The 24,870-nt window shown below is 44.7% G+C and overlaps 1 protein-coding gene across 1 annotated transcript in view; it reads left to right on the top strand.

Annotated features, from left to right (window-relative positions):
* Positions 1-24,870, top strand: part of CIMAP2 (ciliary microtubule associated protein 2) — a 183,698-nt gene that overhangs the window by 148,931 nt on the left and 9,897 nt on the right. Inside the window, exons 7-9 of the mRNA XM_086936212.1 lie at positions 4,250-4,417; positions 7,761-7,892; positions 13,295-13,425. Coding sequence (XP_086792338.1) covers positions 4,250-4,417; positions 7,761-7,892; positions 13,295-13,425 — 431 coding nt within the window. The remainder of the gene's footprint in view (positions 1-4,249; positions 4,418-7,760; positions 7,893-13,294; positions 13,426-24,870) is intronic.

Below are 24,870 nucleotides of genomic sequence, written 5' to 3' on the forward strand. Positions count from 1 at the left end.
TCTCCGCCACCTCAGCCAGTGGTCTTACATAAAGATTGAATAACAGGGGGCTGAGGATGGATCCCTGTGGTACCCCATGGACAAAAGAGCGGACAGTTTGAGAAAATACTTGGAAAGTACGATTGAAAAGGAAACCAGTGAGCCAGTTTAATGTGGGCCCGCTAATACCCTGTGATCTCCTACGCCGACGACACCCAGCTGATCCTCTCCCTGACCAACGACCCCGCCGCCGCCAGAGCCAACCTGCACGAAGGGATGAGAGAGGTAGCCGAGTGGATGACGACCAGCCGCCTGAAACTGAACTCGGACAAGACGGAGGTCCTCATCCTGGGCTCCTCACCCTCCGCCTGGGACGACTCCTGGTGGCCTCCCGCCCTGGGCACCGCACCCAAACCGACAGACCATGCACGAAACCTGGGCTTCATCCTGGACTCCTCCCTCTCCATGACCAGGCAAGTCAACAGCGTCTCCTCGGCGTGCTTCAACATCCTACGCATGCTACGAAAGATCTTCTGGTGGATCCCCACAGAGACCAGGAAGACCGTCACCCAGGCCCTCGTCACCAGCCGACTGGACTACGGCAACGCCATCTACGCCGGGACCACCGCCAAGCTCCAGAAGAGACTCCAGCGGATCCAAAACGCCTCAGCCAGACTCATCCTCGACATCCCACGATCCAGCCACATCTCCGGACATCTGAGAGACCTTCACTGGCTCCCTATCAACAAGAGAATCACCTTCCGCCTCCTCACCCACGCACACAAAGCCCTACACGACCAAGGCCCGAGCTACCTCAACAGCCGAGTCAACTTCTACGCTCCCAAACGCCACCTCCGATCAGCCAACCACGCCCTCGCCGCCGTCCCCCGCATCCGAAGAGCGACTACAGGAGGAAGGTCCTTCTCCTACCTGGCCGCCAAGACCTGGAACTCCCTCCCGTCCGACCTGCGCCTGACCCAAGACCACCTCTCCTTCAGGAAGAAGCTGAAGACCTGGCTGTTCGAGCAGTAGCGGCACCCCCCCCCCAAGCGCCTTGAGACCCTACGGGTATGTAGCGCGCTTTACAAGTGTCACTGATTGATTGATTGATTGATTTAAGTGTATTCATTAGCACAGTATGAGACACCGTATCAAAGGCGGCACTCAAATCAAGTCCCCGTTGTCCAGATGGTGACGTATACTTTCATTGACCCCAATTAAGGTGGTTTCGGTGGAAAAACCCGCTCTGAAACCTGACTGGGAGGGATGAAGAAGTTTGTGTGTTGTCACAAGTTGGGTTAAGTTTGAGTGGTTGTGTCTTTCCAGAATTTTTGAAAAGATTGGAAGCAGAGATATAGGACGGTAATTACTGGACACCTCAGGGTCAGTATTTGTTTTTTTAAGGAGGGGATGGATCATCACATGTTTCCATGTAGATGGAATAACGGATTTCTCCCGTGAAGCATTGAGGAGGTTAGTTATCACTGATAGTGAAGAAGAGCTCAACTGTTTTAATACTGAAATGGGTAGTGGATCATTTGGAGATCAGGATTCAATATTGTTTAGAAGTTTATTTAAGCTTTCAGTATTAAGTAAAGCCCAAGTCACAAGAGAGTGGTCGGGGAGTGCAGATTTTCCTGCCTGAGTTATGGGTGAATCAGCTAAACCGAGAGAAAGTTCGGATGGAGAGGCAGCGAAAGGATGTCTTGTCTGTTCCAGCACAATGTCTTGGTAAATTTTATCAACTTTTTGGATGAAAAAAGAGGCAAAGGCCTCACAGTTAGGTTTAGTCAATGTGGGAGGCTGTGCTTGAGTTTTGGAACCTGCAAGCTCCTTAACAGTATTAAAAAGAGCCTTGAAGCAGTGTTAGCAGCTTTTTCAATGGTAGTAGAAACAAAATCTGCTCGTGCTAGTTTACATAGTTTGTGGTAGTGTTTTAAGGCATTTTTATAAACAGATTTGGATACGGAAGTGTAGTTCTTTCTCTACTTTACTGTTAGCTTTTTCACTTTTCAAAGCTTCATTAAACCATGGAGCAGGTGGTCGATGACTATCAGTTTTATATTTGTGAGGGGTAGACAAGTGTTTATGGCATCTAAAAACCAGTTTTGCACTGATGATGATAACTGGTTTACTTGGTGTGAGGGAGAAGGTTTGTGGAAGTCCAGAAAGTTATTCAGGGCCGTAATATCTATTTTTTTCCAATTTCAAATTTGTGGCGCAGGCATGTTGGTAATGGATGATAGATGTACTGGGAGGGTTAAGTAGAATTTGATAAGATAATGATCTGACCAGCTTGTTGGGAGGGCTGGAGAGCAAGAGATCTCTGCTAAATTGGAAAAAATAGGGTCTAAGAAATGCCCTGCTACATGTGTCGGATCAGAGTTTAGTAATTGAAGATTCAAGGAGGCCAGATCTGAGATAATATTTAAGCTGTTTTTACATGCTGTATTTTCTAAATGGAGATTTAAGTCTCCAATAAGGGAGAAGTTGGTTGATTTTGTAGCATATGGAGCTACGAGTTCAGTAAAAGTTGAGATCCAAGCTGAGAGAGTTTTTGGGGGGCAGTAAACGAGTATACCGGAATAGGTGAACTTAGGGGAAAGAGTTAATTTGAAATAAGCGGCCTCACAGTTTGGGAAAGGGAGATGTTCGAAATCGCATTTAAAATCCTTCTTAAAGATAACCGCTATCCCACCACCTATTTTCGAGTTACGATCCTTCCACACTATGGCGTAATTACCAGGTAGGGCTGCTGCAACATCTGGAGCTGAACTCTCATGGAGCCAGGTCTCTGTAAGAAAGATCGCATCAGGTTGGTTGTTCAATAGTAGGTCGAAAATGTCTGATTTATGTTTGGGTAAAGAACGACAATTAATACTGAGGAAAGTGAGAGGTTTATTTTGTGGAGTTGATGTGTTTGGACTAGGAAGTGGGTAAACAATCTTAGCTTCCAGACTGGGAGTAAAACGAAAACCACAGTTAACGCTGAATTTGTAATTTTCTATGCAGTGTACTCTAGTGCAATTAAGAGTACCAGGTGTATGGAAAGTCCTTAATTGCTCAGAGGTATATTTAAGTCTGCTGGCTTGTGCCGTGGTTTCCGGTCATTGGTTGTGAGAAAGCCCTGGATGTCTGAAAAAGGGACCAGGGTTTCCAGACGCGTACTGGCGCAGAAGGCTTGCCTTTGGCGTGCCTTCGGCACGCCGGCAGCGCGTCCGCTGCTCGCTCGCGCCATTTCCTCCCCTTATAGTGCCCGGCCTGGATTGATAGCGGAAAAGCTAGACCGCTAACCTAGCAAAGATGGCGGTTCTAGGTGGCCCTACCAGGAAGTGAGTCACCTCAAAAGTATGTGCTATTCCCTGGGGTCTCCCTCCACAACAAACAGTCCGCTAATGACTGGCGGTGGACCTGGGAGACTCCTGGGCACCTAGGTGCTGTTTCACTTCTGTCGGATGAATACTAACCACGCTGTCTTGGTGAGTGTCACAATCATGCAAGGTTCGTTTATATACAATAATTCGCCACTATTAGAAAGTGACACAATGTCAAGTGAAAGTTACTAAAGCAGTTTTTTAAGTTAAAAGACCAAGGTTCGGCGCAAAACAAAAAGGTCTACAGTTTCTAATACTGCGCAGTAACGGAGATGCTGCCACTACAACTCTTACAATTAAAACACATTCGAACCAGCAAGCAGTTTTCTGTCTACAAAATCAATAAAGAGAGATAATCTCCACAAAAATAGTTAACACGAATCCCCGATAACTTTATAATAGGCTGGAAGATAATTCACTGCATTTGCTGATTTATTATAAAATACATCACTAAAAATTGCCTTTGGAAGAAAGTGTTCAAACAATGACTTCGAAGAGTGCAGGGTCAAAGGTCAAGACCAAACTTGAGTTCCGAATAAGAGGGGTTGCATATTTCATGTAAACGATAAAACGCATTTAAATGATGTAATGTATTTTGTTTTCCAGTTTCATTTCTTTCCTAATGATCTTACGGAGTGCAAACCAGTAAAAGAATATTAGAGGCAGGTGAGGTAGCCAGCATGGATTATTGTGCATACAAATGTATACACAAATTAGCTTGTTTAACAGGTTGTGTTCTTCGGCTGACGTTAACAAATAAGTTTAAGATTACTGGGTATTCATTTGCACCTGGAGACGCCCATAAGTGGCACGTGATGGCGCATTAAAGGTAAGAGTGGCGTCTGAGGTCCTGGTTTGCACTAATGCTTCTGCTTCTCCATGTCTTGAACCTTCAGAAAGGGAACAACCTGGAGCTCGGTACTGCACATGTGAGAAGCTTCCTGGAAGACTTAAACAGCCCTGAGAAAAGAAAGCATGGAGTCTTTGGACCAATATCCGAGCACCCACATGTCCCCGCAGAGCGGATTTGCAACTGCACTCTAGCTCAGTGCCCAAGGAAACCGGTTAGTTATGCTTACTTGGAGTGTGTTTTGGATTTCCGCTTTCCAAATGCTTATTGCGTAAGGTAGCCTTGACTGAGCGAACACCTTAATTTGCAAGGAGTGAATGAAGAATTGTTTTTTTTTTAGTTCTCTTATGGAACATTATAACTGCTGTCAGTTCCCATGTGATTGGGAGAGATGGTTTTCAAAAACTGTTTTTGTAAAAAGTGATATTCAAAAAGTAGCCAAAAATACTGCAAAATTCGACAGCTAATAGCAAATGTCTTCAGATCCTGCATCCTACACTTGATGGAATAGCACGTGTGGGGCCAACCTGTCGCTGGGAGAGGAGTGAGCCAAAACTAAGACTATAGAAAAGTTATCATATTTCCTGTCAAAAAGTCCTTGTTGGTGTGCGGGTAGCTGCCTTGTTTGGGCTCAGGGTCAGCCGGCACCGAGCGAGCTTCACCAATCCCAGGTCCTTCTGAAAACCAGAGATCAGAATGCAGAACGCAGCACACATAGAGAGAGGAAATAACAAGGAGAAATAAAGATATTTCTGCTCATTCCGCCTCTCCTGGGGAGGCGTATCTTGTTGGCTCATTCCCAGGTCTACCAGGTCTGGTAAATCTGGGAATGCATCAAAAATCATAGGAGTTGCGTGGGAACACCCACGCAGCACCCATGGAACGCCCACGCAGCGCCCATGGAACGCCCACGCAGCGCCCATGGAACGCCCACGCAACGCCCGTGGAACGCCCACGCAGCGCCCATGGAACGCCCACGCACCGCCCATGGAACGCCCACGCAGCGCCCATGGAACGCCCACGCACCGCCCATGGAACGCCCACGCAGCGCCCATGGAACGCCCACGCAACACCCATGGAACGCCTCCCTAGCACAGATAAGGCAGCGCAGCAATTTGCGCTATGATGCTTTACTCCAGATCTATGCGGGCACTCAGGGCCACTCATAGCGTACTTGCGTGGCTTCATAAATCTCACTTAAGGTTTGTGTTGTGCATGTACTACATTGTGTGTTGTAAACGTGACACAAACGGCTTGTAAATAGGCCCCTCCATTCACACAAGAAAACGCAGGGCTCACTCAAGGATGCAGAACAGAGACAATATATGTTTATTTCTACTACGGTACTGTCAGTTTTGTAGTGGAGTTACCCTTTGTATCACAACCAAAAAAGAATTCCTTTCTGTGTAATACAGTTTTAAAGCATTAATGTAGCTTGTAAACAATTACATTTATTTGGATCAATTATATCCCCGACTCACCATACATTGCATTCAAACTACAGCAGAACATTGGATGTATCTAAATAATTTTTATTAAAAAAGTTACTTCCATATACTTAGTATAGACACTTTATCACAAGTAAAAATAAAATCATATAGTTTTTTTCAGAACAACAGTGTGCATATATTCACTAGACACAATACATGATTCTCAGTACATAATAAAAAGTAACCAATTAAAAACAGTTTGTCGACGCGTTTCGGTGCTTCGATGTTTGGAACACCTTCCTCAGGACTATATTAAAACATCTTCTTTCTAAAAATAGATACATAACATCTGTTAGTTTACAATGTATGGGGACATTTATGTTTTTACTCATGAGCTGTCGAGGGCAAAGATCTTATATTTATCTTACATTTATTGCAATTTTTATTTTGCGGTACCAGTTTTGATCCGGGAGTTGAGGTAATAATGGGTACTCCCCTTCACTCAGCTGTATCGTCAGAGGATCTATATATAGAATAACATCATTTTAAAATTTAATAAACAGTAGTGGGAGTAGAAAGTTTAGTCAACGGGACATCAAACTAAACTTTCTACTCCCACTACTGTTTATTAAATTTTAAAATAATGTTATTCTATATATAGATCCACTGACGATACAGCTGAGTGAAGGGGAGTACCCATTATTACCTCAACTCCCGAATATTTATCCCGGATAAATATAAGATCTTTGCCCTCGACAGCTCATGAGTAAAAACATAAATGTCCCCACACATTGTAAACTAACAGATGTTATGTATCTATTTTTAGAAAGAAGATGTTTTAATGTAGTCCTGAGGAAGGTGTTCCAAACATCGAAGCACCGAAACGCGTCGACAAACTGTTTTTACTTGGTTACTTTTTATTATGTACTGAGAATCATGTATTGTGTCTAGTGAATATATGCACACTGTTGTTATGAAAAAAAACGATATGATTTTATTTTTACTTGAGATAAAGTGTCTATACTAAGTATATGGAAGTAACTTTTTTAATAAAAATTATTTAGATACATCCAATGTTCTGCTGTCGTTTGAATGCAATGTATGGTGAGTCGGGGATATAATTGATCCAAATAAATGTCATTGTTTACAAGCTACATTAATGCTTTAAAACTGTATTACACAGAAAGGAATTCTTTTTTGGTTGTGATATTTCCCGGTCCTTTCTGGGTTAAATAGGGAAAACTCTCACTTTTTTCAGCGTTTCCCTTTGTATGACAGTGCAACACTTTCAGGAGCATAGGAGTAGGAAATACGATAACCCTGGCGTTTGAGGGGCATAAGGCCTTATTACTGACCTAAGATGTCAGGGGTCATGCTACTGCAGTCTGCCAATCTCTATAAATGCGTAAATAGGCGAGATGGACATTTTTGAAAAAAAAAATCTGCAAAATAGTAACAGCTTGCAAGTCTGCCAACTTAACCTGAGGATGCACAGCAGGGGAAACTGATAGTAGCTGGGATTGTAAAGTACCGAGAAGGCTCATGAGAGGATTCTAGGAGATGCTCCTGGCTGAATGCTGAGATTATACTTCATCAGTGGAGCAAGGACAGAGGGAAACAGGTGGAACAATGCGGGCAGAGCAGAGCCACGCGTGTTCCAGTTGCGCAAGCTCTTCCACGCTTGGCTTAACCATGCATATACCTTCACCACTATCTGTGGTTAAGGCTGTGCGCGGTCTAGTTGCTGGCTGGCGGAAGCAGGAAGGATCGGGAGAGGACAGGCTGTTGAGGGCCTTTACCTCCGAGAAGCCACCACTAGGGATAGCTGCCACTACCTGAATTCCCTCCCCCTTGCACGGCTGGCCTGATAAGTGATTAAGTGCATTGGAGGATAAGTGAACACAAAGAAGAGGCACTTTCAGTTATAGTCCATATTTAGCGGCTTTACCAATGCTTGTTAAATATTCTGAACACTATTACAAAGATGCAATTAATCTATTTCATTATGGTGGAGTATAAAACAAACATAAACATTCATTTTAAATAAAGAGTGTACAGTGTGAACTGAAGCAGTTGTGCACCCTGCGGAGGGTCACTGGTGCAGTAAGATGTTACGTTGTCTTCTAGGACGCCCCAGGACCAGGGTCTTACGAAACAAAGCCCGCTTCTGCGCCAGCATCGGGGCGAGGGCACCCTCCCTTCAACTCATCAGCCAGGAGGTTCGAGAACAGATTGTGCAGCCTCTTCTTCACAAGTGATGTAAGAACAGTTCTCATTTTATGTGAAACCGTCCAGGACAATGGTTTCAAATATTCAATACCACGAACAGAAAACAGTGACATTTTTTCCGAATGTACTCATCCCTGAAAGTGAAGTAAATGTAAATGTGTTTGTATTTATATAGCGCAGGGGTCTCCAAACCGGTCCTGGAGGGCCGGATCCATGCCAGATTTTTAAAATTACTACATGTATCTCAATGGGGATATCCCGAAAATCTGGAATGGATCCGGCCCTCCAGGACCAGTTTGGAGACCCCTGATATAGCGCCTTCTACCCAGAGGTCTCATAGCGCTGTATTCATACCGCTGTGGAACCCTTCCTGGCTTTCCTGTGAGATGTCCACTCCTGGGCACCCCCAAGGTGAAGCCAGGCATCCCAGCACTTAAGGGCCGTTGTGGAGATTAAGCAAGCTATTGCCCAGAGTCACAGAGTGGGGCCCATGATTAGACTAGGCACTGAGGCGAGAATTATCAGGTCCAGGGAAATTGAGTCCAAGAGCAGCCAAGGTAGGAATTGAACCCTGGTCCCGGCCAGACTCCCGCATCAGGGTCTGCCGCTCTAACCATTGAGCCACGCTTCTCCACAAGTAATAATACCACACTATACAAAAAGTTCATTTTTTGTTTTTCCTTTGTAATATCTTTTATTAGCTTTCAGCAAAAACAATACATAGAAGAGGTCAATAGCTCAAAACTTGGCGCTATGTTAATTTATGGGTTTCAAGGTCCAAACAGAGTTGCTTTAGCTATGTTTTTGGTTTCATCAGTTGTGGTCCATCTCAGCCATGTGCTGCGCATTCCTGTTCTCAAACTATTATACAGCTTTCTAATGGTGAACAACTGGGTGGAGGTAATAATGTAAAGTTCTAGGCTATTAATACTCAATAGTCACTTCTGTGCATTATGCATGGTGCTAAATGGCACCTGTAGGCAGAGACACCCAGTCTTAAGTAGCGCTCCGGCTTCGCTGAGGAGGTGCTATAAATGAGTGACTATGCATTTCAGGGCAGTGATGCGGACCACCACACTGAAATGCGTTAGTCTAACGCATGATGTGTGATACTTGGCAGGACTGTGTGTCCTGTCCGGTGACGAGGGTAGCGTGCATGGCATTCCCCAAATAACTGTGCATGCGGATTTTGAAGAGCACAGGATCGAAATCCTCATGTTATGCCCCATTTTAAAGGAAACTACTTGTAATACATGATAATTATCTCACCTTAATAAAGGACGCAGATATTAACAATAAATCCTGAATTCATTATATAGTTCAAACCTATTTATCTGTATTTTATTTTGGTTTATGGTTAACTACTTCGATTGCAAAATAGTGGAGTATTGCACCAGACATTACATAAAGAAAGCTAGTAATCTGCCTATTCATTAAATTCACTAATCTCTGTATTTATTACTACTGATTTCATTTCATCTTTAAACATCATTCCGAAACCACATAATTCTGTTCTCATCCTTTATACAATGCATTCCAAAGTTTCATGCCTGCAGTTAATCACGGCTGTCAACAACGTTCATATAATATCAAGAAATACTGCCAAGTTATAATAAACAAACAAAAAAAGAAGTTCATACAAATAGATCTGAAAGTTTTGCAAATACCACGGCAATTCCAAACCAACCAGTGAGTGTCGTGAGTTTTGCCGCCCAAGGTTCACTTTCATACTGAACTTCCCTGGTCCCAAGCAGGGGGACAACTGCTTAGGCGCTTGCTGCTGGTGTTCCAAGCTGTGCCCAGCTATGCCAAAGAATTGATCCGGGGAAAGGAAGCATGCTATACATATTATGCCATGACTGCGAATATCACGTTTTAAAAAGCAAATGTATTGTATTGTATTGTAATTGCATTTATATTGCGCTTACTACCCCTGACGAGGCGTCGAAGCGCTTTTTCGGCGGGTAGCACGCTACTCCAGGACCCATAGAGGATTAGTGTTGAATTAGTATAGTGAAACATGCAAGTACATTTTAAGTGGTGGATAGGTTAGTCAGTTATTTGGATTTGGAATGATAGCAGAAGGATAGAGGAGGAAAAAGGTTTGTATTTATTTATCACTTGTTGACGCATTCAGGAAGCCTATAAAGTATTAGTGGTGAATTAATAAGGTGAAATATGAGGTAATTTCAGTGGTGGATATTAGTCTGTTACTTGGAGTGAGAAGGATAGCGGAGGGATAAAAGGGGAAGAAAGATTTGCATTCATATAGCACCTGTTACCCCTGATGGGTGTTGAAGCGCTTTTCTGGCGAGTAGCACCCCACTCCAGAACCCATAAAGGATAAGTGTTGAAAATTAGTATAGTATAAATATGAAGTAATTTGAGTAGTAGATATGCTATTCAGTTATTTGGGCAGTATATTAGTATAGTTGAATATGGAATTTGAGAAGTGAACATGTTAGTCTGTTAATTTTGTTTGAAAAAGATTTTAGGTCTTAGCAGTAGGAAGAGGCTTTTGGATGAGTAAAAAGGAGTTTTGGAGGGGAGGAGTCAGAGGGGAGAGTTTAGAAAGGTTTGTTTTAGGGGATCGGTGTAGTAAAAGGATGTCAGATGACGCAAGGAGGGGCAGAGCAGGAGAGAGTCTAGAAAGGTTTGTTTTGGCGACCATAGTAGTGGTATGGGGTTTGGGACAAATGAGAGAGTGGATGTAGAGGATATATTGATAGATGTATAGGATGAGAGATAGGGTAGTACATTGGCAGGAGTAGTAGAAAGAAGTTTGAGATGAGTCAGAAGGTTGGGCAAGAAGATATATTGAGCGAAGTATAGGCTGTGTAATAGGCTAGAGCATTGGAAATGCTAAATTAGAAGAAAGTGATACATATATAGATCCATAAGTACATTGAAAGTATATAGATACACTTAGGAAGTAAGTATATTTAGATTAAATATATTGATAGAGGCACAGGGTTAGAAATAGGGTTTGTGAACACAAAAATGGTGGCTGGGGGTGCACTGTTTTAACAAACAGGTCTTAGCACAGAGCAAAGGAGAAATTTGGAGGGAAAACAGGCTTTTCACCAACGAATGAGAGGGACAAACTACAGAGATTGGACTGCAAATCCCACAATTCAAAACGTTAAATGCAAGCAATCCTGAGCAGGGAAAACCACAAGTTTAAAACACAAAACAGGTGATAACATATGCAATCACAGGCAGGTCAAAACTGCAATTTTAAACTGTAACAACCACATGCAAAGACAGTAATCACAGAAAGGGAAAATCGTTTTTTAAACAACTTTTGTTTTGGGAAGAGACAGCACTAGTCTGCCTCTTTACCACTTCCTGGACTCTGCTCACGGCAATCTGGGGCACAGGTAGGCTGCAATTCACAAGATGGAGGAGAATGATTTTGGGTGCACCCTGCAAGGCCTAAAGGGGCCTGGGCAGGTGTGAGAGGAGGGCTCAGACTTGCCTGGTAGCTGAATAGCCAATGGTCTGCTGGACTGTGGGTGGGGGCTGGGCAGCTGCTTCTCCTGTTCTGAATCTCCTAGGAGACAGACAGGCTCAATCCACACTTTGGACTTCTGCAGGTAAAGGCTTCACTAACTAGAAATCTAACAATACTGTTTGAATAGAACTTTACTCCCCCTGCTGGCCAAAAAAACGAAGTGCACAGGCCCCAGTAAATACAGTTTAAACAGCTCACAGAAGCACCCTCTGATGTAGAATATCCCTGTTGCTGGGGAGGGGGAGGTAGGGGGTCTGGCTTCACTGGCTTGTGAACACAAAATGGTGGCTGGGGGTGCACTGTTTTAACACACAGGCCTTAGCACAGAGCAAAGGAGAAATTTGGAGGGAAAACAGAATTGTCACCAAGGAATGAGAGGGACAAACTACAGAGGTCGGACTGATAATCCCACAATTCAACACGTTAAATGCAAGCAATCATGGGCAGGGAAAACCACAAGTTTAAAACACAAAACAGGTGATAACATATGCAATCACAGGCAGGTCAAAACTGCAATTCTAAACTGTAACAACCACATGCGAAGACAGTAATCACAGAAAGGGAAAATCGTTTTTTAAACAACTTTTGTTTTGGGAAGAGGCAGCACTAGTCTGTCTCCTTACCACTTCCAGCAGAGGTTGTTCTGGTGTTCTGGGCCTACAGTCTATACCCCTACACACTGGATTGTATATTATTATTTTGATTATGGCAGTAGTACCTCGGCACCACCACAATGCGAGAGTGCCATGGGACCATATGGGGGGGGATTGACGCGGAGTCCCACTGTAGCACGTCAATACCAGTGGCAGGGGTCCCTGCGGAAACCCTCTCTCCCCCCCCCCCTAATTGGCCTGGGGGCCAGGGTGTGCTCAACCTGCCCCTGTATGCTTAACATCCGCTTGATTTCTCTCCCTCCCCAACCCAGTAATTAGTTACTGAGCTTAAGAGTGCCTTCAGAGAATGCCTGCCCCAAACAACTCTACTCTGCTAAGCTTTGCTGGCACCCCTTGTTAAATTAGCCCTTTCTTTGTGAAAGGTAAACAAAACCTGAACTTTCTTTTCGCAATCAGGGCCCAGGGCAGATTTTTTGTGAACCACTTTTTCTCCTCTTAGATTCCAGCGGATAATTTTGCCAGACCTCATCTAGGTCCAGAAGGGCTGGATCCATGCCAGATTTTCCGGATATTTATTTATGCATTTCTTTATGCATTTATGCACTTATGGATACGTTTACATCCAATGCACCTAATTGGAATTCAGTTACATGGTGCTTAATTTATCCACAAAAACTGGCATAAATACAGCCTCCGAACACCCCTCAGCTTAAACCTCTGTCACCCTACCTCCAGTTTGGCAAACACACATGCTTTTTATTCCATCCCAGTCCTATACTGTGCACGGCCAGCCCAGTAACTGCTGAATCATTTACCCTAATCCTGTCCAAAGTATGCATCTCATAGCTGGACCTGTGCATCTCATGTATATAGTCAGCAGTTATCCAGACAATCTGATATGGCTCTTCACCTCATTAGCCAGCTGCGATTGACAAGTTTTCAAACAATAGTTGTCATTTGTATATTTAAAATCATTAGGCAAAACATGTATTTTTGTTAACAAACATGCCCAAGAGAGAAAATTCCCGATGCCCTGAAACACTGGGGTTTGAAGTAATGTAGGGTGTAAAATGAGGTTCCCGTCTGAGTGGTGGGGAGCTGTCCTGATATTGATATTTTTATATATTTTTGGAATTCAACCACGTTCTTAAGGACCTACAGGTCTCACACGTGCTGTGATTTTTTCTGGTCATTAATTACATAGATTAACTCTTTTCTGATGTCACTGATTGAAGATTGCTTTACAATTTCAAACATTGTAATAACATACTGTGTTTAAAACCCACTCATGCAAATCATTCCAGAATCCAGTGGGTGTTGGCCGTTATGACATCACTGTGAAACAACATGGGGAAACCAGCGCCACCTACAGGTCAGCATTCCTGGGCAAAACGGGACGGTACTTGGACAATGCAGAGCGGGACAAACAGCTGCAGTAAGTAGAAACTCCCATTTGCCCTATAAAACAAGCATTGGCAGAGCCGATAGTCATGGACAGTCATCGTATAAAGTGCTTATTCAATGAATGAATAATTTGCATGGGTGAGTGGGTGATTGTGAAAATGAGTCATCAGGGGGGATGAGTGACTGCACGGGTGAAAGAATGAATGAACGAGTGAGAGCTAAGTTAGTGGAGTGCATGTGTGAGTGGTTGACAAGGATGGATGGAGCATTGCATGCAAGCTTACAGGCTAAGGCTTGAGAAAGCAGTGTTGCCAATGCTGTAAAAATGACAAGTACTACTAATATTAAGGCAATTAAAGCACGAGGTTTCACGTTAAAACGTTTTCTGAAACAATACATGAAATGAACTATTGCCTCTGTGTTTGTGGGGAGTCATGACAAACTGTGCTGTGAATCACACACCAACAAACCAGTAATCCACCTAAAAGTGATCCCACTTGGTGCTTCATGTTTAAAATAATGAGTACCAGCGGCCAAAGCTCTACCAAGAAGTCTGCGGCGGGCGCTGTTCTATGGCAGAATACCAGGGCTGCGCAGTCTGCAATGTACCTCATGCCTCCCAATAATAGACACTCCCTTCCCCTTTATCTCACTCTTGCAGGATCCTGCTTTCTGCCATTTGGGACTTTTTTCTGTATTTCTACTTCATGTCTTTTTCCCTGTCTTGCTCTTAGTAAATGTTTGATAAGAAAAAAATAAATGTTAGAGGCCCCACCGGCTCAAATTAGGAACTGATCCCACTCCTTCACCTGCACCTCTAAGCATGTGAGAGGAACCCTGACTTTTTGTAATAATTTTGGTCAGTTTCCTTTAAAAAGGAAACAATACAAGCGAAAATAAATTAATGATGTAATAACTAAAACAATGCTTCAGTGGGGGGAATGAACATGCTGTTTAGATACTGAGATTAAGTTATGATGAGTGAGCTCTTCAATGCACGTGGCACCAGGAGTGAGTTTAATCTGGATCTAATAAATTATTATTTTCCTCTGATCTCATCTGTGCAGCAGAACCACTGCTCTTATGGGGAACAGAATTGCCATTCTGAAGATAATGTGGTCGATCACTCACATACCCGGCTCATTCTGCCCCGTCGCCTGATGTTTCCCTTTGTATTTTTTAAGCCTGCCGTTTGTATTTACACTATAAGAGAAACAATGGTTCTCAAGGTTTTATTTGCATTAATTGCTAGTCTATCTGTTCAGCTCCAAGTTAGATGGTAACATATAGATAAAAGTGTTAATAAATTCCAAAATAACAGTCTACAAACCTCAAGATCGAACTATTCATTTGGTTATATTTCATCATCATTGGGTGTTTGATAATGTAGTGGAGATGGTGCAGTGCTCACGGCAAAGTGAATAGAGTGGAATTTGTACATGGGGCTGGACAGACAACTAAACTGAGTAAACATTCAAGGATGAGCAAAGTGTAATCCACACAGATCATTTTCAGTATTATGGTAACCATGGTCATGGCATCAACCTGCAGTCAGCTTAATACCAAGGTAAGGAGGCCATGAATTTAGCAACCCGCCTGATCAGGAGGTAAAACTGCATACTATATTCCTTCTTATTCGCCTGTAGCGCATGTGATATTTAACACATGCGCTATTTACTACATCTGATAATTAGCACACACAAGACAATTGTGGTAAATGAAACCCAATTAAATATATGAGAGGTTATTGAAACTCAGTGGAAAGTACCCCCTCAAAATACCTCCATGTTAAAAGTAGGTGGTAAAAGTTCCTAAAGGTGTAGGGTATACAAGAAAAGTGGAAAAAGGCAAAACAAAACTAAGGTCAACCCAACAATGCACACAAATTACATGCACTGTTTGAGCTGAAAAGATATAATTACACGCGCACCTGCACACAGGGCCGGACATACATAATCAGCCATGCACAGACTGACTGCAGCTGCTCAAACTTCCACTGCTAGGCCACCATATGACACTATGCCAAATCCAAGTCCTGCTACAACAAACCAGGTGCTGCTGTATCATTGTCGAATCGTGCTGCTGTCAGAGAAAGCGGTTTCCTGAAGCAAGGTGGGCCAATCTCCTCGGTTACCTTGTGTCACTCAGGCAAACTTCATCTCACTCAAGGAGGACGGCAGCAGGTAATCCACGCGGGGTTGTGCGAATATGAACATCACAGAGGCCTGCTTTAGGCATGTTTTATGTTATAGCGCCACTGTGTGGCTAGTTAATAAACTGCTAGGGGAAACTAAACCATGCTCAATGAGGGTACACACATATTAGCCCTGATGTTGAGGATGGTGCCAGAAGCGGTACAGGAGGCTCTTGCTTCTACCAGAGCTAAGAGAAGGAAAAACAAGGGCAAGAAAGAGGATAATTTCTCTTTTCTCTTTCCTTCCCGCCACCTCTGTGTCACTCCTCATCAAAGGGGAAATCATTGAGGAGAGAGGGAAGTGGAGGAGATGTTGGCTCAGGTAAAAAATCATTTGTCCTTTCCTACGGGAGAGATTGAAACGGGGAATTCTTCAAGTCTTTTACCTCAGTGTACTAAGCATCCTGGGCCAGCTCTGCCTTTGCACGAAAAAGTAAAATCCTTGATTTTGAGAGAGTTGAAGGACCTTGACTATCTTTCTATTCCTAGATTTATGCAGAAGCTGTATCTATTAGAAGATGGAAACTCAATATTACCTGACTCTTTAGAGGCGGGTGCGATTCTGGCTACTTTGGCGGGAGTCCTGAAAACTCTTCTCCTGCGGCTGTGGACAAAAATACAGAAGTGGCTCTGAAAAGACTATTCAGCTATGAGATCAGTGGGATATTCACTCTATATAACACAATCTTAGGAGAAAGATTTTGAGACTTGCACAAAGTGACATTTTTCGGGTCTGCTAACCAGTAGAGAGCAAAAGTCCAGATTGATGTCGGCTGTATTTTGTGATGGTTTGAAGACATCATCTGTGGCTGCCGGAAGAGTAACTTTGGCCAGGAGACAGATGTGGTTGAGAAACTGGAGGGCTGGCACATCTGAAAAGGCTGCAATATTAAACAAGCATTGGCAAAGTCAATAGGTCCCGGGCAATTCAAGAACTATTAGCGTTGTCAATGATATTGTCTTTTAGCCATGTGTTATGGTGTGGTATAACTTATGGGCTTTGCTCGCAAAGATGAGTATAACAATTAAAATAGTGATACAAGACCCACAGCCGGGCCTATGGAGACATTTACAGGGGCATTTTGCAATGGTTGGCAAGCTTAAGTACTCTACCTCTCTGCAAGGAGCTGTCTTCTTCACAGTGAGCGGCCTGCAGCACTCCAGGTATCGATGAGAAAAGAAGGCCAACCTCCATTAGAAAGAGGCTGAGAGAAACCGACTCTACTAATGAACTTGGATAGAACTTAGAGAGGGTTTTCCCAAGAAATATTTAAATCGGGCATTCGTAAGTGCGGGGTAAATATTCAGAACGGGACAAAGTGGCAAAAAACAGTTAACACTGAAAGTCTTAAAATGTAAAACACTGGTTACATTTAATACTTTCGTCATGTTTATTTTTTAACGCGTTCACAAAACTTCGGTAAAGGAGTTCACGGGGACTTGCGAACTTGGGAAGTTGGGGAGATCCTTTCATGTGTCAAAGGATGAGTGGATACATACACCATAAAAATTACACAATAAACATAAAGGTATCCCTCTGCTAGTAGAGGCAAAATTCAAGAGGGGGGTTGATGCATGCCACACCTCAGTAGGAGGCAGGGAAAAAGGAAATCAATCCTTTTTTATAAGTAACCCTCACACACTATAATAGTGGCATGCTTCATCATCAGGTTCCCCCTGATCCGTAAAAGTCAGGGTGGTCTCGACTGTGTTCCAGGGAGCTCATTGTATATTGCTATCTAATGGAACTAAATAAGAAATCCTCAACCACTCAGAAGGTATCCCTTTATTGGTGTGGTGGATGGCAGAGGTTAAAATTAACTATGAAATGGGCACAAAGGATACTATGGCCATATGACCCAAATAGCACCAATATGTTTTTGCCCTACACTGAGTGGCGACTGCCGCCAATGTAAAGTGGTGGGGTGGTGCGGAGGGAGGGAGGTTAGGGGATAATAATAAATAAAAAGACTTGCTGATGATGCTGTTGGCCGCCTCAATGCTCCTCTCCTCCTGGCTGTCCATGGGCCACACATCACAGGCTCCCCACCCAATCCAGACACTGCTCTCATGCTATATGTAGCATGAGAGAAATGCTGAGATTTGCCTGAGCAGGCTGGTCTGACGCTCACTCAGTGAGCCTGTGCCTTTTCTCCACCCTGGTGTGCAACACAGCTGGGTTGGAGAAATATAAATGCGCATGTCTGTATGGCCGTCCTAAGACGGCCGGTCAAACTGACACACGCACTTACAGTGCCCATCACTCCTCCTATCTGTCCTGGTCTGGCCCGGCCCTGACTCCATCGACTCTGTCAGTCAGTGATAAATAAAATGATAATAAAATTGTTTTATCATCATTTTATTTTTCATCTGCTGGCTCTGAGCAAAGAGACAACCCTACTCTGCCATTACAGAGGAGCCACGCCTACCAACACTACACTGTTTAAGGTTCCTGGGTATTCGTCAGGGCAGTTTTGTTTTTCTAGAACTCCCCTGACAACATATATTATGGCCTCAGAAGTTTTCATGTGGCATGCATACCAAGTCAGGCATGCAAGGCAGTATATCAATTAAAGTGAGTATTTATATATGAGACATGCACTTCACCCTTATGTATGTGTCACCTCATATACTGCAAGCTGTGATTATTGTGCACCACATCTGGTGCCGCGTTTATTACAACATAGCACACCATTTAGTCCATGCAATGCTTCACATCCGCGTTGCGATCCCCAGTACGGTACATCCACTGTCACATATATATTTTTCCGTTTTATAACCAGACTTGAACAAACCATATTGGTGGTTTAGCAGTTGTGTTCAAGAGGACATACACACAAACAAATGTGAAGCTAGAAGATTGTGGGATGCGTACATATATAGTGGCTTGCTATGTATTTCTTCACTTACCCTAGTACTGGGTAAATTTTCCCTCTTGTGGACGGCAAAGGAGGGTTGGGCCTGTAGTCAAGCACTGGGTTCCCCTGTAGGGGGCAAATTTATGGCAGTGGAGAGAAAAGTTGCCAAAGTGCCAACTTGTCAAGGAAAATACCGATATCCATACCAACACTATGCAGATTATCCTTCAGCGTAGTCAAACACAACTGGATAAATGTAGGTCCAAATGCTCAAAGAGCTCAAGGCAAGGCTGCCAACGTATGCATTTACCGACAATGCAAGGGTCCCTACCATCCATATCACCTACTGTGATCCCGCTCTCCCTGGCTTGTGGTCACGAAAAGCCAAAGAGGAGAGATTATGTCACCCGGGCCTGGTCCAGCTGGACCTCACTGGAAAAGAAAACAGACCAGTGGGGCTGCAGGACTAATTATTCCCAGGGGCTGGCACAGGTGTGGCCTGTAAATGAAGCTACTCACCGCAGGGGCGCTGGTTTGTTGGTTAATGGACCTGGGCGTCAATGCATGGGCTTGTACTGATGGAGCAGATTGTCAACACCGACATGGGAGCACATGTGTGTGCGGAGGCCCAGGAGTGCTGTTGCATGGTATTTACTTGATGAGCGCATCCGTAATCCGCGCTGAGCATTCTGGGGATTGCAGTCACTCAATGACCCTGAGTTGATATTTGGGGCTATCGTGCTGTAAAGCAGGTTTTTTCACAAGAGGCATTACCTATTGGAGCCAAGAAATGCTCCTTAAAGATAAATAAAGTATGCCTACATTTGGCATTACTGTAATCACAACAATAATTTTTCTTATTGGGACAATGAACTTTAACACCTTAGCTGCGTGTAAACATTTCTCCCCAGTGCTGCGCTGTCCATTAGAACTAGTGCTGAATGGACGTTCAATGGTCGTGCGCAGCACTGGGGAGGTAGCGCTGCTGACGACCATTGGCCGTCAGCAGCACTTAAGGGGTTAACAATGTTAGGGGGTTATTTTGCAGTTATGAATTCCCATTATCATCCAGTTTGTTGTAAATCCAGGAATTACGTCATGAGATTTCTTATTAGTATTTAATAGGGCCAGGGAGGCCCGTGTCAACTTGCTTGAGTATCATGCAGCCAATTCTTTTTTTATGGAAATGCCGTGACAGAACAGGGGGGTATGCAACTGTTACCACGGATTTTTTACAACGCATACCATTACAACGGATACTATTACAACGCAGGTCATTTTACAACGGATACCTTTACATCGCATTACACTACAACGCTCATACTATTACAATGCATACCATTACATCGTAAGTATAATTATAGGTAAGTTTATCTTTTTTTATAAACATTGGGTTTTGGGGTACAGGGGTATTTTTAGGTTTTAGGGCTGGGTTTGGGTTTTGGGGTACAGGGGTATTTTTAGGTTTTAGGGCTGGGTTTGGGTTTTGGGGTACAGGGGTATTTTTAGGTTTTAGGGCTGGGATTGGGTTTTGGGGTACAGGGGTATTTTTAGGTTTTAGGGTTGTGTTTGGGTTTTGGGGTACAGGGGTATTTTTAGGTTTTAGGGTTGGGTTTGGGTTTTGGGTTACAGGGGTATTTTTAGGTTTTAGGGTTGTGTTTGGGTTTTGGGGTACAGGGGTATTTTTAGGTTTTAGGGCTGGGTTTGGGTTTTGGGGTAGAGGGGTATTTTTAACCTATTTTTACAAATTAAAAAATTTAAATTAATTTAATTAATGTAAATGTATGTAAATGTATTGCGATTTATATAGCGCACGTATCACCCGAAGGCATCAAGGCGCTTGCCTTGGGAACCCGTCCTGGTATTCCCCTGTGAGATAACCCCAGCAGGGTATCCACAAGGACGAAGCCAGGCATCCCGCCGCAATTAAAATAATATATAATAAATAATTAAATTAAATAATAAATTAATAAATATTTACAACATATTTTTAAATTATATATTATTATCATATACTTACCTATACTTACGTTGTAATGGTATGCGTTGTAATAGTATGTGCGTTGTAGTTTTTTGCGTTGTAATGGTATCCGTTGTAAAATGACCTGCGTTGTAAAAAATCTGTTGTAATGGTATGCGTGCTAAAAGTACGCGTTGTAACATCATACATCCGAACAGGGAGCATGCCTGCATATGAGATAAGGAGAGTGTCTACAATTGATACTCCTGACCTCCTCCTTGTGTAGGAAATTATTACACTATTCTAATTTAGTGCCAAAGTTGTGCAATGATCACACGTTTGAAAAAAAAACATTTAATACTTCCTGGAGCCATATTGTGTGAACATTCTGAAGGGGTCATCTAAGACCTGCTGGAGGCTCAGTTCGTTCCAAGGTATTTCATCATTGAACCCTATTTTATTAGGCTGCAGTTTGTTGACCCACCTTTGTACTTTTTCTTGGAGTTTGTTGTTGACCCCTACATGTGGAGTAAGTTTTTCAATCACTGACCACATTATGTTTTTGTGGTTGTGGTTTTTTCCTAGAAATGTGTAGGGAGTTTGATAGATGCTTTTCTACACCGTATTTTGCTCCTGTGTTCACTAATTCTGATTTTTATTTTCCTGGTCAACATTCCAATATAATGGAGGCCACATGGACATGTGATGATGCACATGACATTGCTTCTGTTACAATTAGTGTGTGTTCTCTGTTCCCAAAGTGTTGGGAGGCCAAGGTCTAGTGTTTTTGACTCTCTCATGAGAGGACATATGTTAGAAACAGGGTTTCTGTTTGGCTAGGGTATGCACCTAAGCCAGGCTGAACCCACCACTCTAGTCAAGGCAAGGGAGTTACACGCTGAAGATAACCCTTGCCCCCCCCCCCCCCCTTGGTAGCTTGGCAGAGCAGTCAGGCTTATCCCAGAGGCAAAGTGCAAAGCATTTATACAACACTCACACAGCAGTGACACACTAGGCACACCACAAAAGAAACTCCACACTAAGTTATATAAAAATATCTTTTGTATTATCCATAAAAACACTTTAGATCCAGGTCACATATATTACACTGTGCCACTAGGCACTGGTCATGACTTCACAGGAATTAAATAATTTACTTGGCCAATCAGGCCACTGTCATAAACAATACAGTTAGGGCGACCAGTTGCTACTGGTATGATTGCACTTAGCACAGATCATTAGGCATCAACATAATAACGGTATTTAGCAAAGCACATTATGCATAAAATATCCTCAACAGTGCACCATGGTAAACACTAGCAGCAGTGCACATGTCATAACATATCATAAGCCCATCATGCCCACCGTAGGCATATCATGGCATCACAGGCAGGGCAAGATCATCAAGGTGCATATGCTGCCTTTGCTATAAAAAAGCGTAGCGGGCACTTCAGAGACCAGCTATGAGGGGCCTATGCAATGCACACATTAGGAGCTCCCCCATCACTGTGAATCCTCCTGCATGAGCCAACAATTCCTTTGGGCCAATATGCCCCCAACAGTGAGTGGCAGCTTCCCACAGACCCGTGGTGCAGCCAAGGAGGTAACTGCGGCATGGGCCTGTCTTGGGCCCACCCCGTGATGGTCTTAGGGGCAAGAGGAAGCCCCTAACAAGACACACAAGCAGCAGTTGCCACGATTCTTCGTGGTGCATCTGCTGGCACCAAATAAGTGGGAGACCTCAATCGCTGCCCCCGATATATGTAAGCACAGGAGGGAGGCACCCGCATTGCCCCTGCGCGGCAGGAGCCCTCCTCTCCCCAAAGGCAGGTTCCTGCGACCTCCCACTTGCCTGAGGCGCCTCCTCTCTTCACAAAGGCAGTCTCCCTACCCTCCCTCCTCGGAGGGAAAACCGTGCTGGTACTGGAGGCCACGCCGAGGTCTGGCGCATCGTGGGAGGCAGAAAACACGAGGAGATGATGGACGGAGCACTGAATATTTTCAGACACTCACCTCCAGTTACAGATCGGGGTTGACTACATCATCATTCTTTAGCTCACTTCACCATCTCAGCTCAGACCCACCTATATGCAAATCAGTCTTGACCCTGTGACTCAAGGGAACAGTCCAGCCAGAACTGCCAAGCCAGGTCTCCCCTGAACTAGAAATAAGCATCCTGGGACCGGTTTCTGGGTAACACCCTTCATCAGCCAGGCTAGCTTGAATCCAGTGGCAAAGTGAGCAAGAGACCCACTCTGGGCATACCCTGCCAACTTAGGGTGAACAAAGCAAACACAAGGAGATGATGAACAGAGCACTGAAGATTTTCAGATACTCACCCCCAGTCACAGATCTGGGTTGAATCCACCATTATTCTTTAGCTCACTTTGCCACCTCAGTTTTGACCCAGCTATATGCAAATTAGTCTTGACCCTTTGCCTCATGGGAACAGTCCAGCCCGAACTGCCAAGCCAGGTCTTCCCTGAACCGGAAACAAGCACCCTGGGACTAGTTTTTGGGTAACACCCTTCATCAGCCAGGCTAGCTTGAATCCAGTGTCAATGTGAGCCAGGGACCCATGTCCGAGTGGGGCGGGTATACATAGACGTGGGTCCCGTGCTCTCCATGCCACTGGAGTCAAGCTATCCTGGTTGATGAGGGCTGAAAGCCTGAAACCGGTCCTAGAATGCTTGTTTCCAATCCGGGGAGGACCTGGCCTGACTGTTCCCATTGGGCGCAGGGTCAAGACTGATTTGCATATGGCTTCGTGGGAGGCAACCTGGGTCCACTACTCTGCCTTTACTCTCATCATTGCTCTTTACAGCGGCAGTTTAACAGGGCACGTGAGGCTCTTGTCCCCTCACTACGCCTTTGGCGGCTCACAGCTAATGAGAGCCCGCGAGGGTCTGCTCCCTCTTGCTGTCGGGTCCTGCCCACAACCAGGCCTGGCCTCTCCTCACGGCGTGAACACATTGCACACGCCATGCATGGGGGATTGAGCCCACTTCTTGGGCTCAGGAAATAAAGTGGATATCGCCTCCTACACGCTTGTGGTGAGGGGGCAACGCACTTCAGGGCACAGAGAAAAGGAAGTGCTCCACACACTCTTCTGCAACAGGAGCCCACATTTGGGGCTCAGGCAAACTCGCAGTATGCTCCAAGCCCAGGTCTGAGGTTAAGAACCCCAAGAAAACAAAGCACTTCGGTTTGCCTGGACCAAGGGCACAGTAGCACTCCTGGAAGACTGCTGGGGACAAACCAGCAGGGCGCAGCCAGGCAGGCCAGCAAAAGCGACCTCGGCACAGAGGGGCAGTCCTTCTTTCAGACCCCCCAGAATAGTCCAGTCCCAAGGCAGTTCCTTCTGGCAGTCCAGCAGCCTGCCGGCCACAAGTCCCACGCAGTCTCTTCTTCAGATCCAGTTAACATGGGGGTCACAGCCCCAGTATTTATAGTCCATATGTCTTTGTTCTCCCCTGGCACAGGGCTCTGAGCCCAGTCAAAACCAGTTCTGGTGACACTTTAGAATATCTTTACAAGTGCACCACCACCTCCATTGTTAGTGTAAGCCTTGGCCCCAGACACACCACAGGGGGGCAAAGCCATCATTGTGGAAGGCAGGCATAGCCCTATTCAGGTGCAGGTGCTACTCCCCCCACCACTCCAAATGCAGACCAGGCCTATGCAGCCTAGCGCGGAGTCACCCAAGCAGGGCAGGACACACCTCAACTCCCCCTGAGACTGGCTGGAGTGAATACACACCCCCTCTCCCAGGTCAGACAGAACGAGACGGTCAATACACATCAGGCAGGCACAAAGACACATAGCACACTAAAATGCCCACTTCTAAAAGTGGTACAAAAGGGGGTGGTGATGAACGGAGCACCTGAACCAATCAAACACACACCCAGTCAACAGATCTGGGTTTAATCCATCACCGTTCTTTAGCCCACTCTGCCACCCCAGTTCAGATATGGCTATATGCAAATCAGTCTGACCCTGTGCCTCATGGGAACAGTCCCGCCCTAACTGCCAAGCCATGCCTTCCCGGGACCGGAAACAAGCTACCCAGGACCGGTTTCTGGCATTTCAGCCGTCTTCAGCCAGGCTTGCTTGAATCCAGTGGCAAATTGAGCAAGGGACTCACGTCTGAGCATACCCTGCCAACCTATGGCGAAGTGTGGCTCAATGGTTAGAGCGGCAGACCCTGATGCAGAGGTCTAGCCCGGGACCAGGGTTCAATTCCCACCTCGGTGGGTCTTGGGCTCAATTTCCGCGGACCTGATAATTCTTGCCTCGGTGCCTATTCTAATCATGGGTCCCACTCTGCAACTCTGGGCAATAGCTTGCTTAATCTCCACAATGGCACCAACAACGCTAGGATGCCTGGCTTCACCTTGGGGGTACCCAGGAGTGGGCACTTAACCAGGAAAAGCCAGGAAGGGTTCCGCAGCGATATGCGTACAA

The sequence above is a fragment of the Lissotriton vulgaris genome, chromosome 1_1 (assembly GCF_964263255.1).
Source record: "Lissotriton vulgaris chromosome 1_1, aLisVul1.2, whole genome shotgun sequence".
Lineage (NCBI taxonomy): Eukaryota > Metazoa > Chordata > Amphibia > Caudata > Salamandridae > Lissotriton > Lissotriton vulgaris.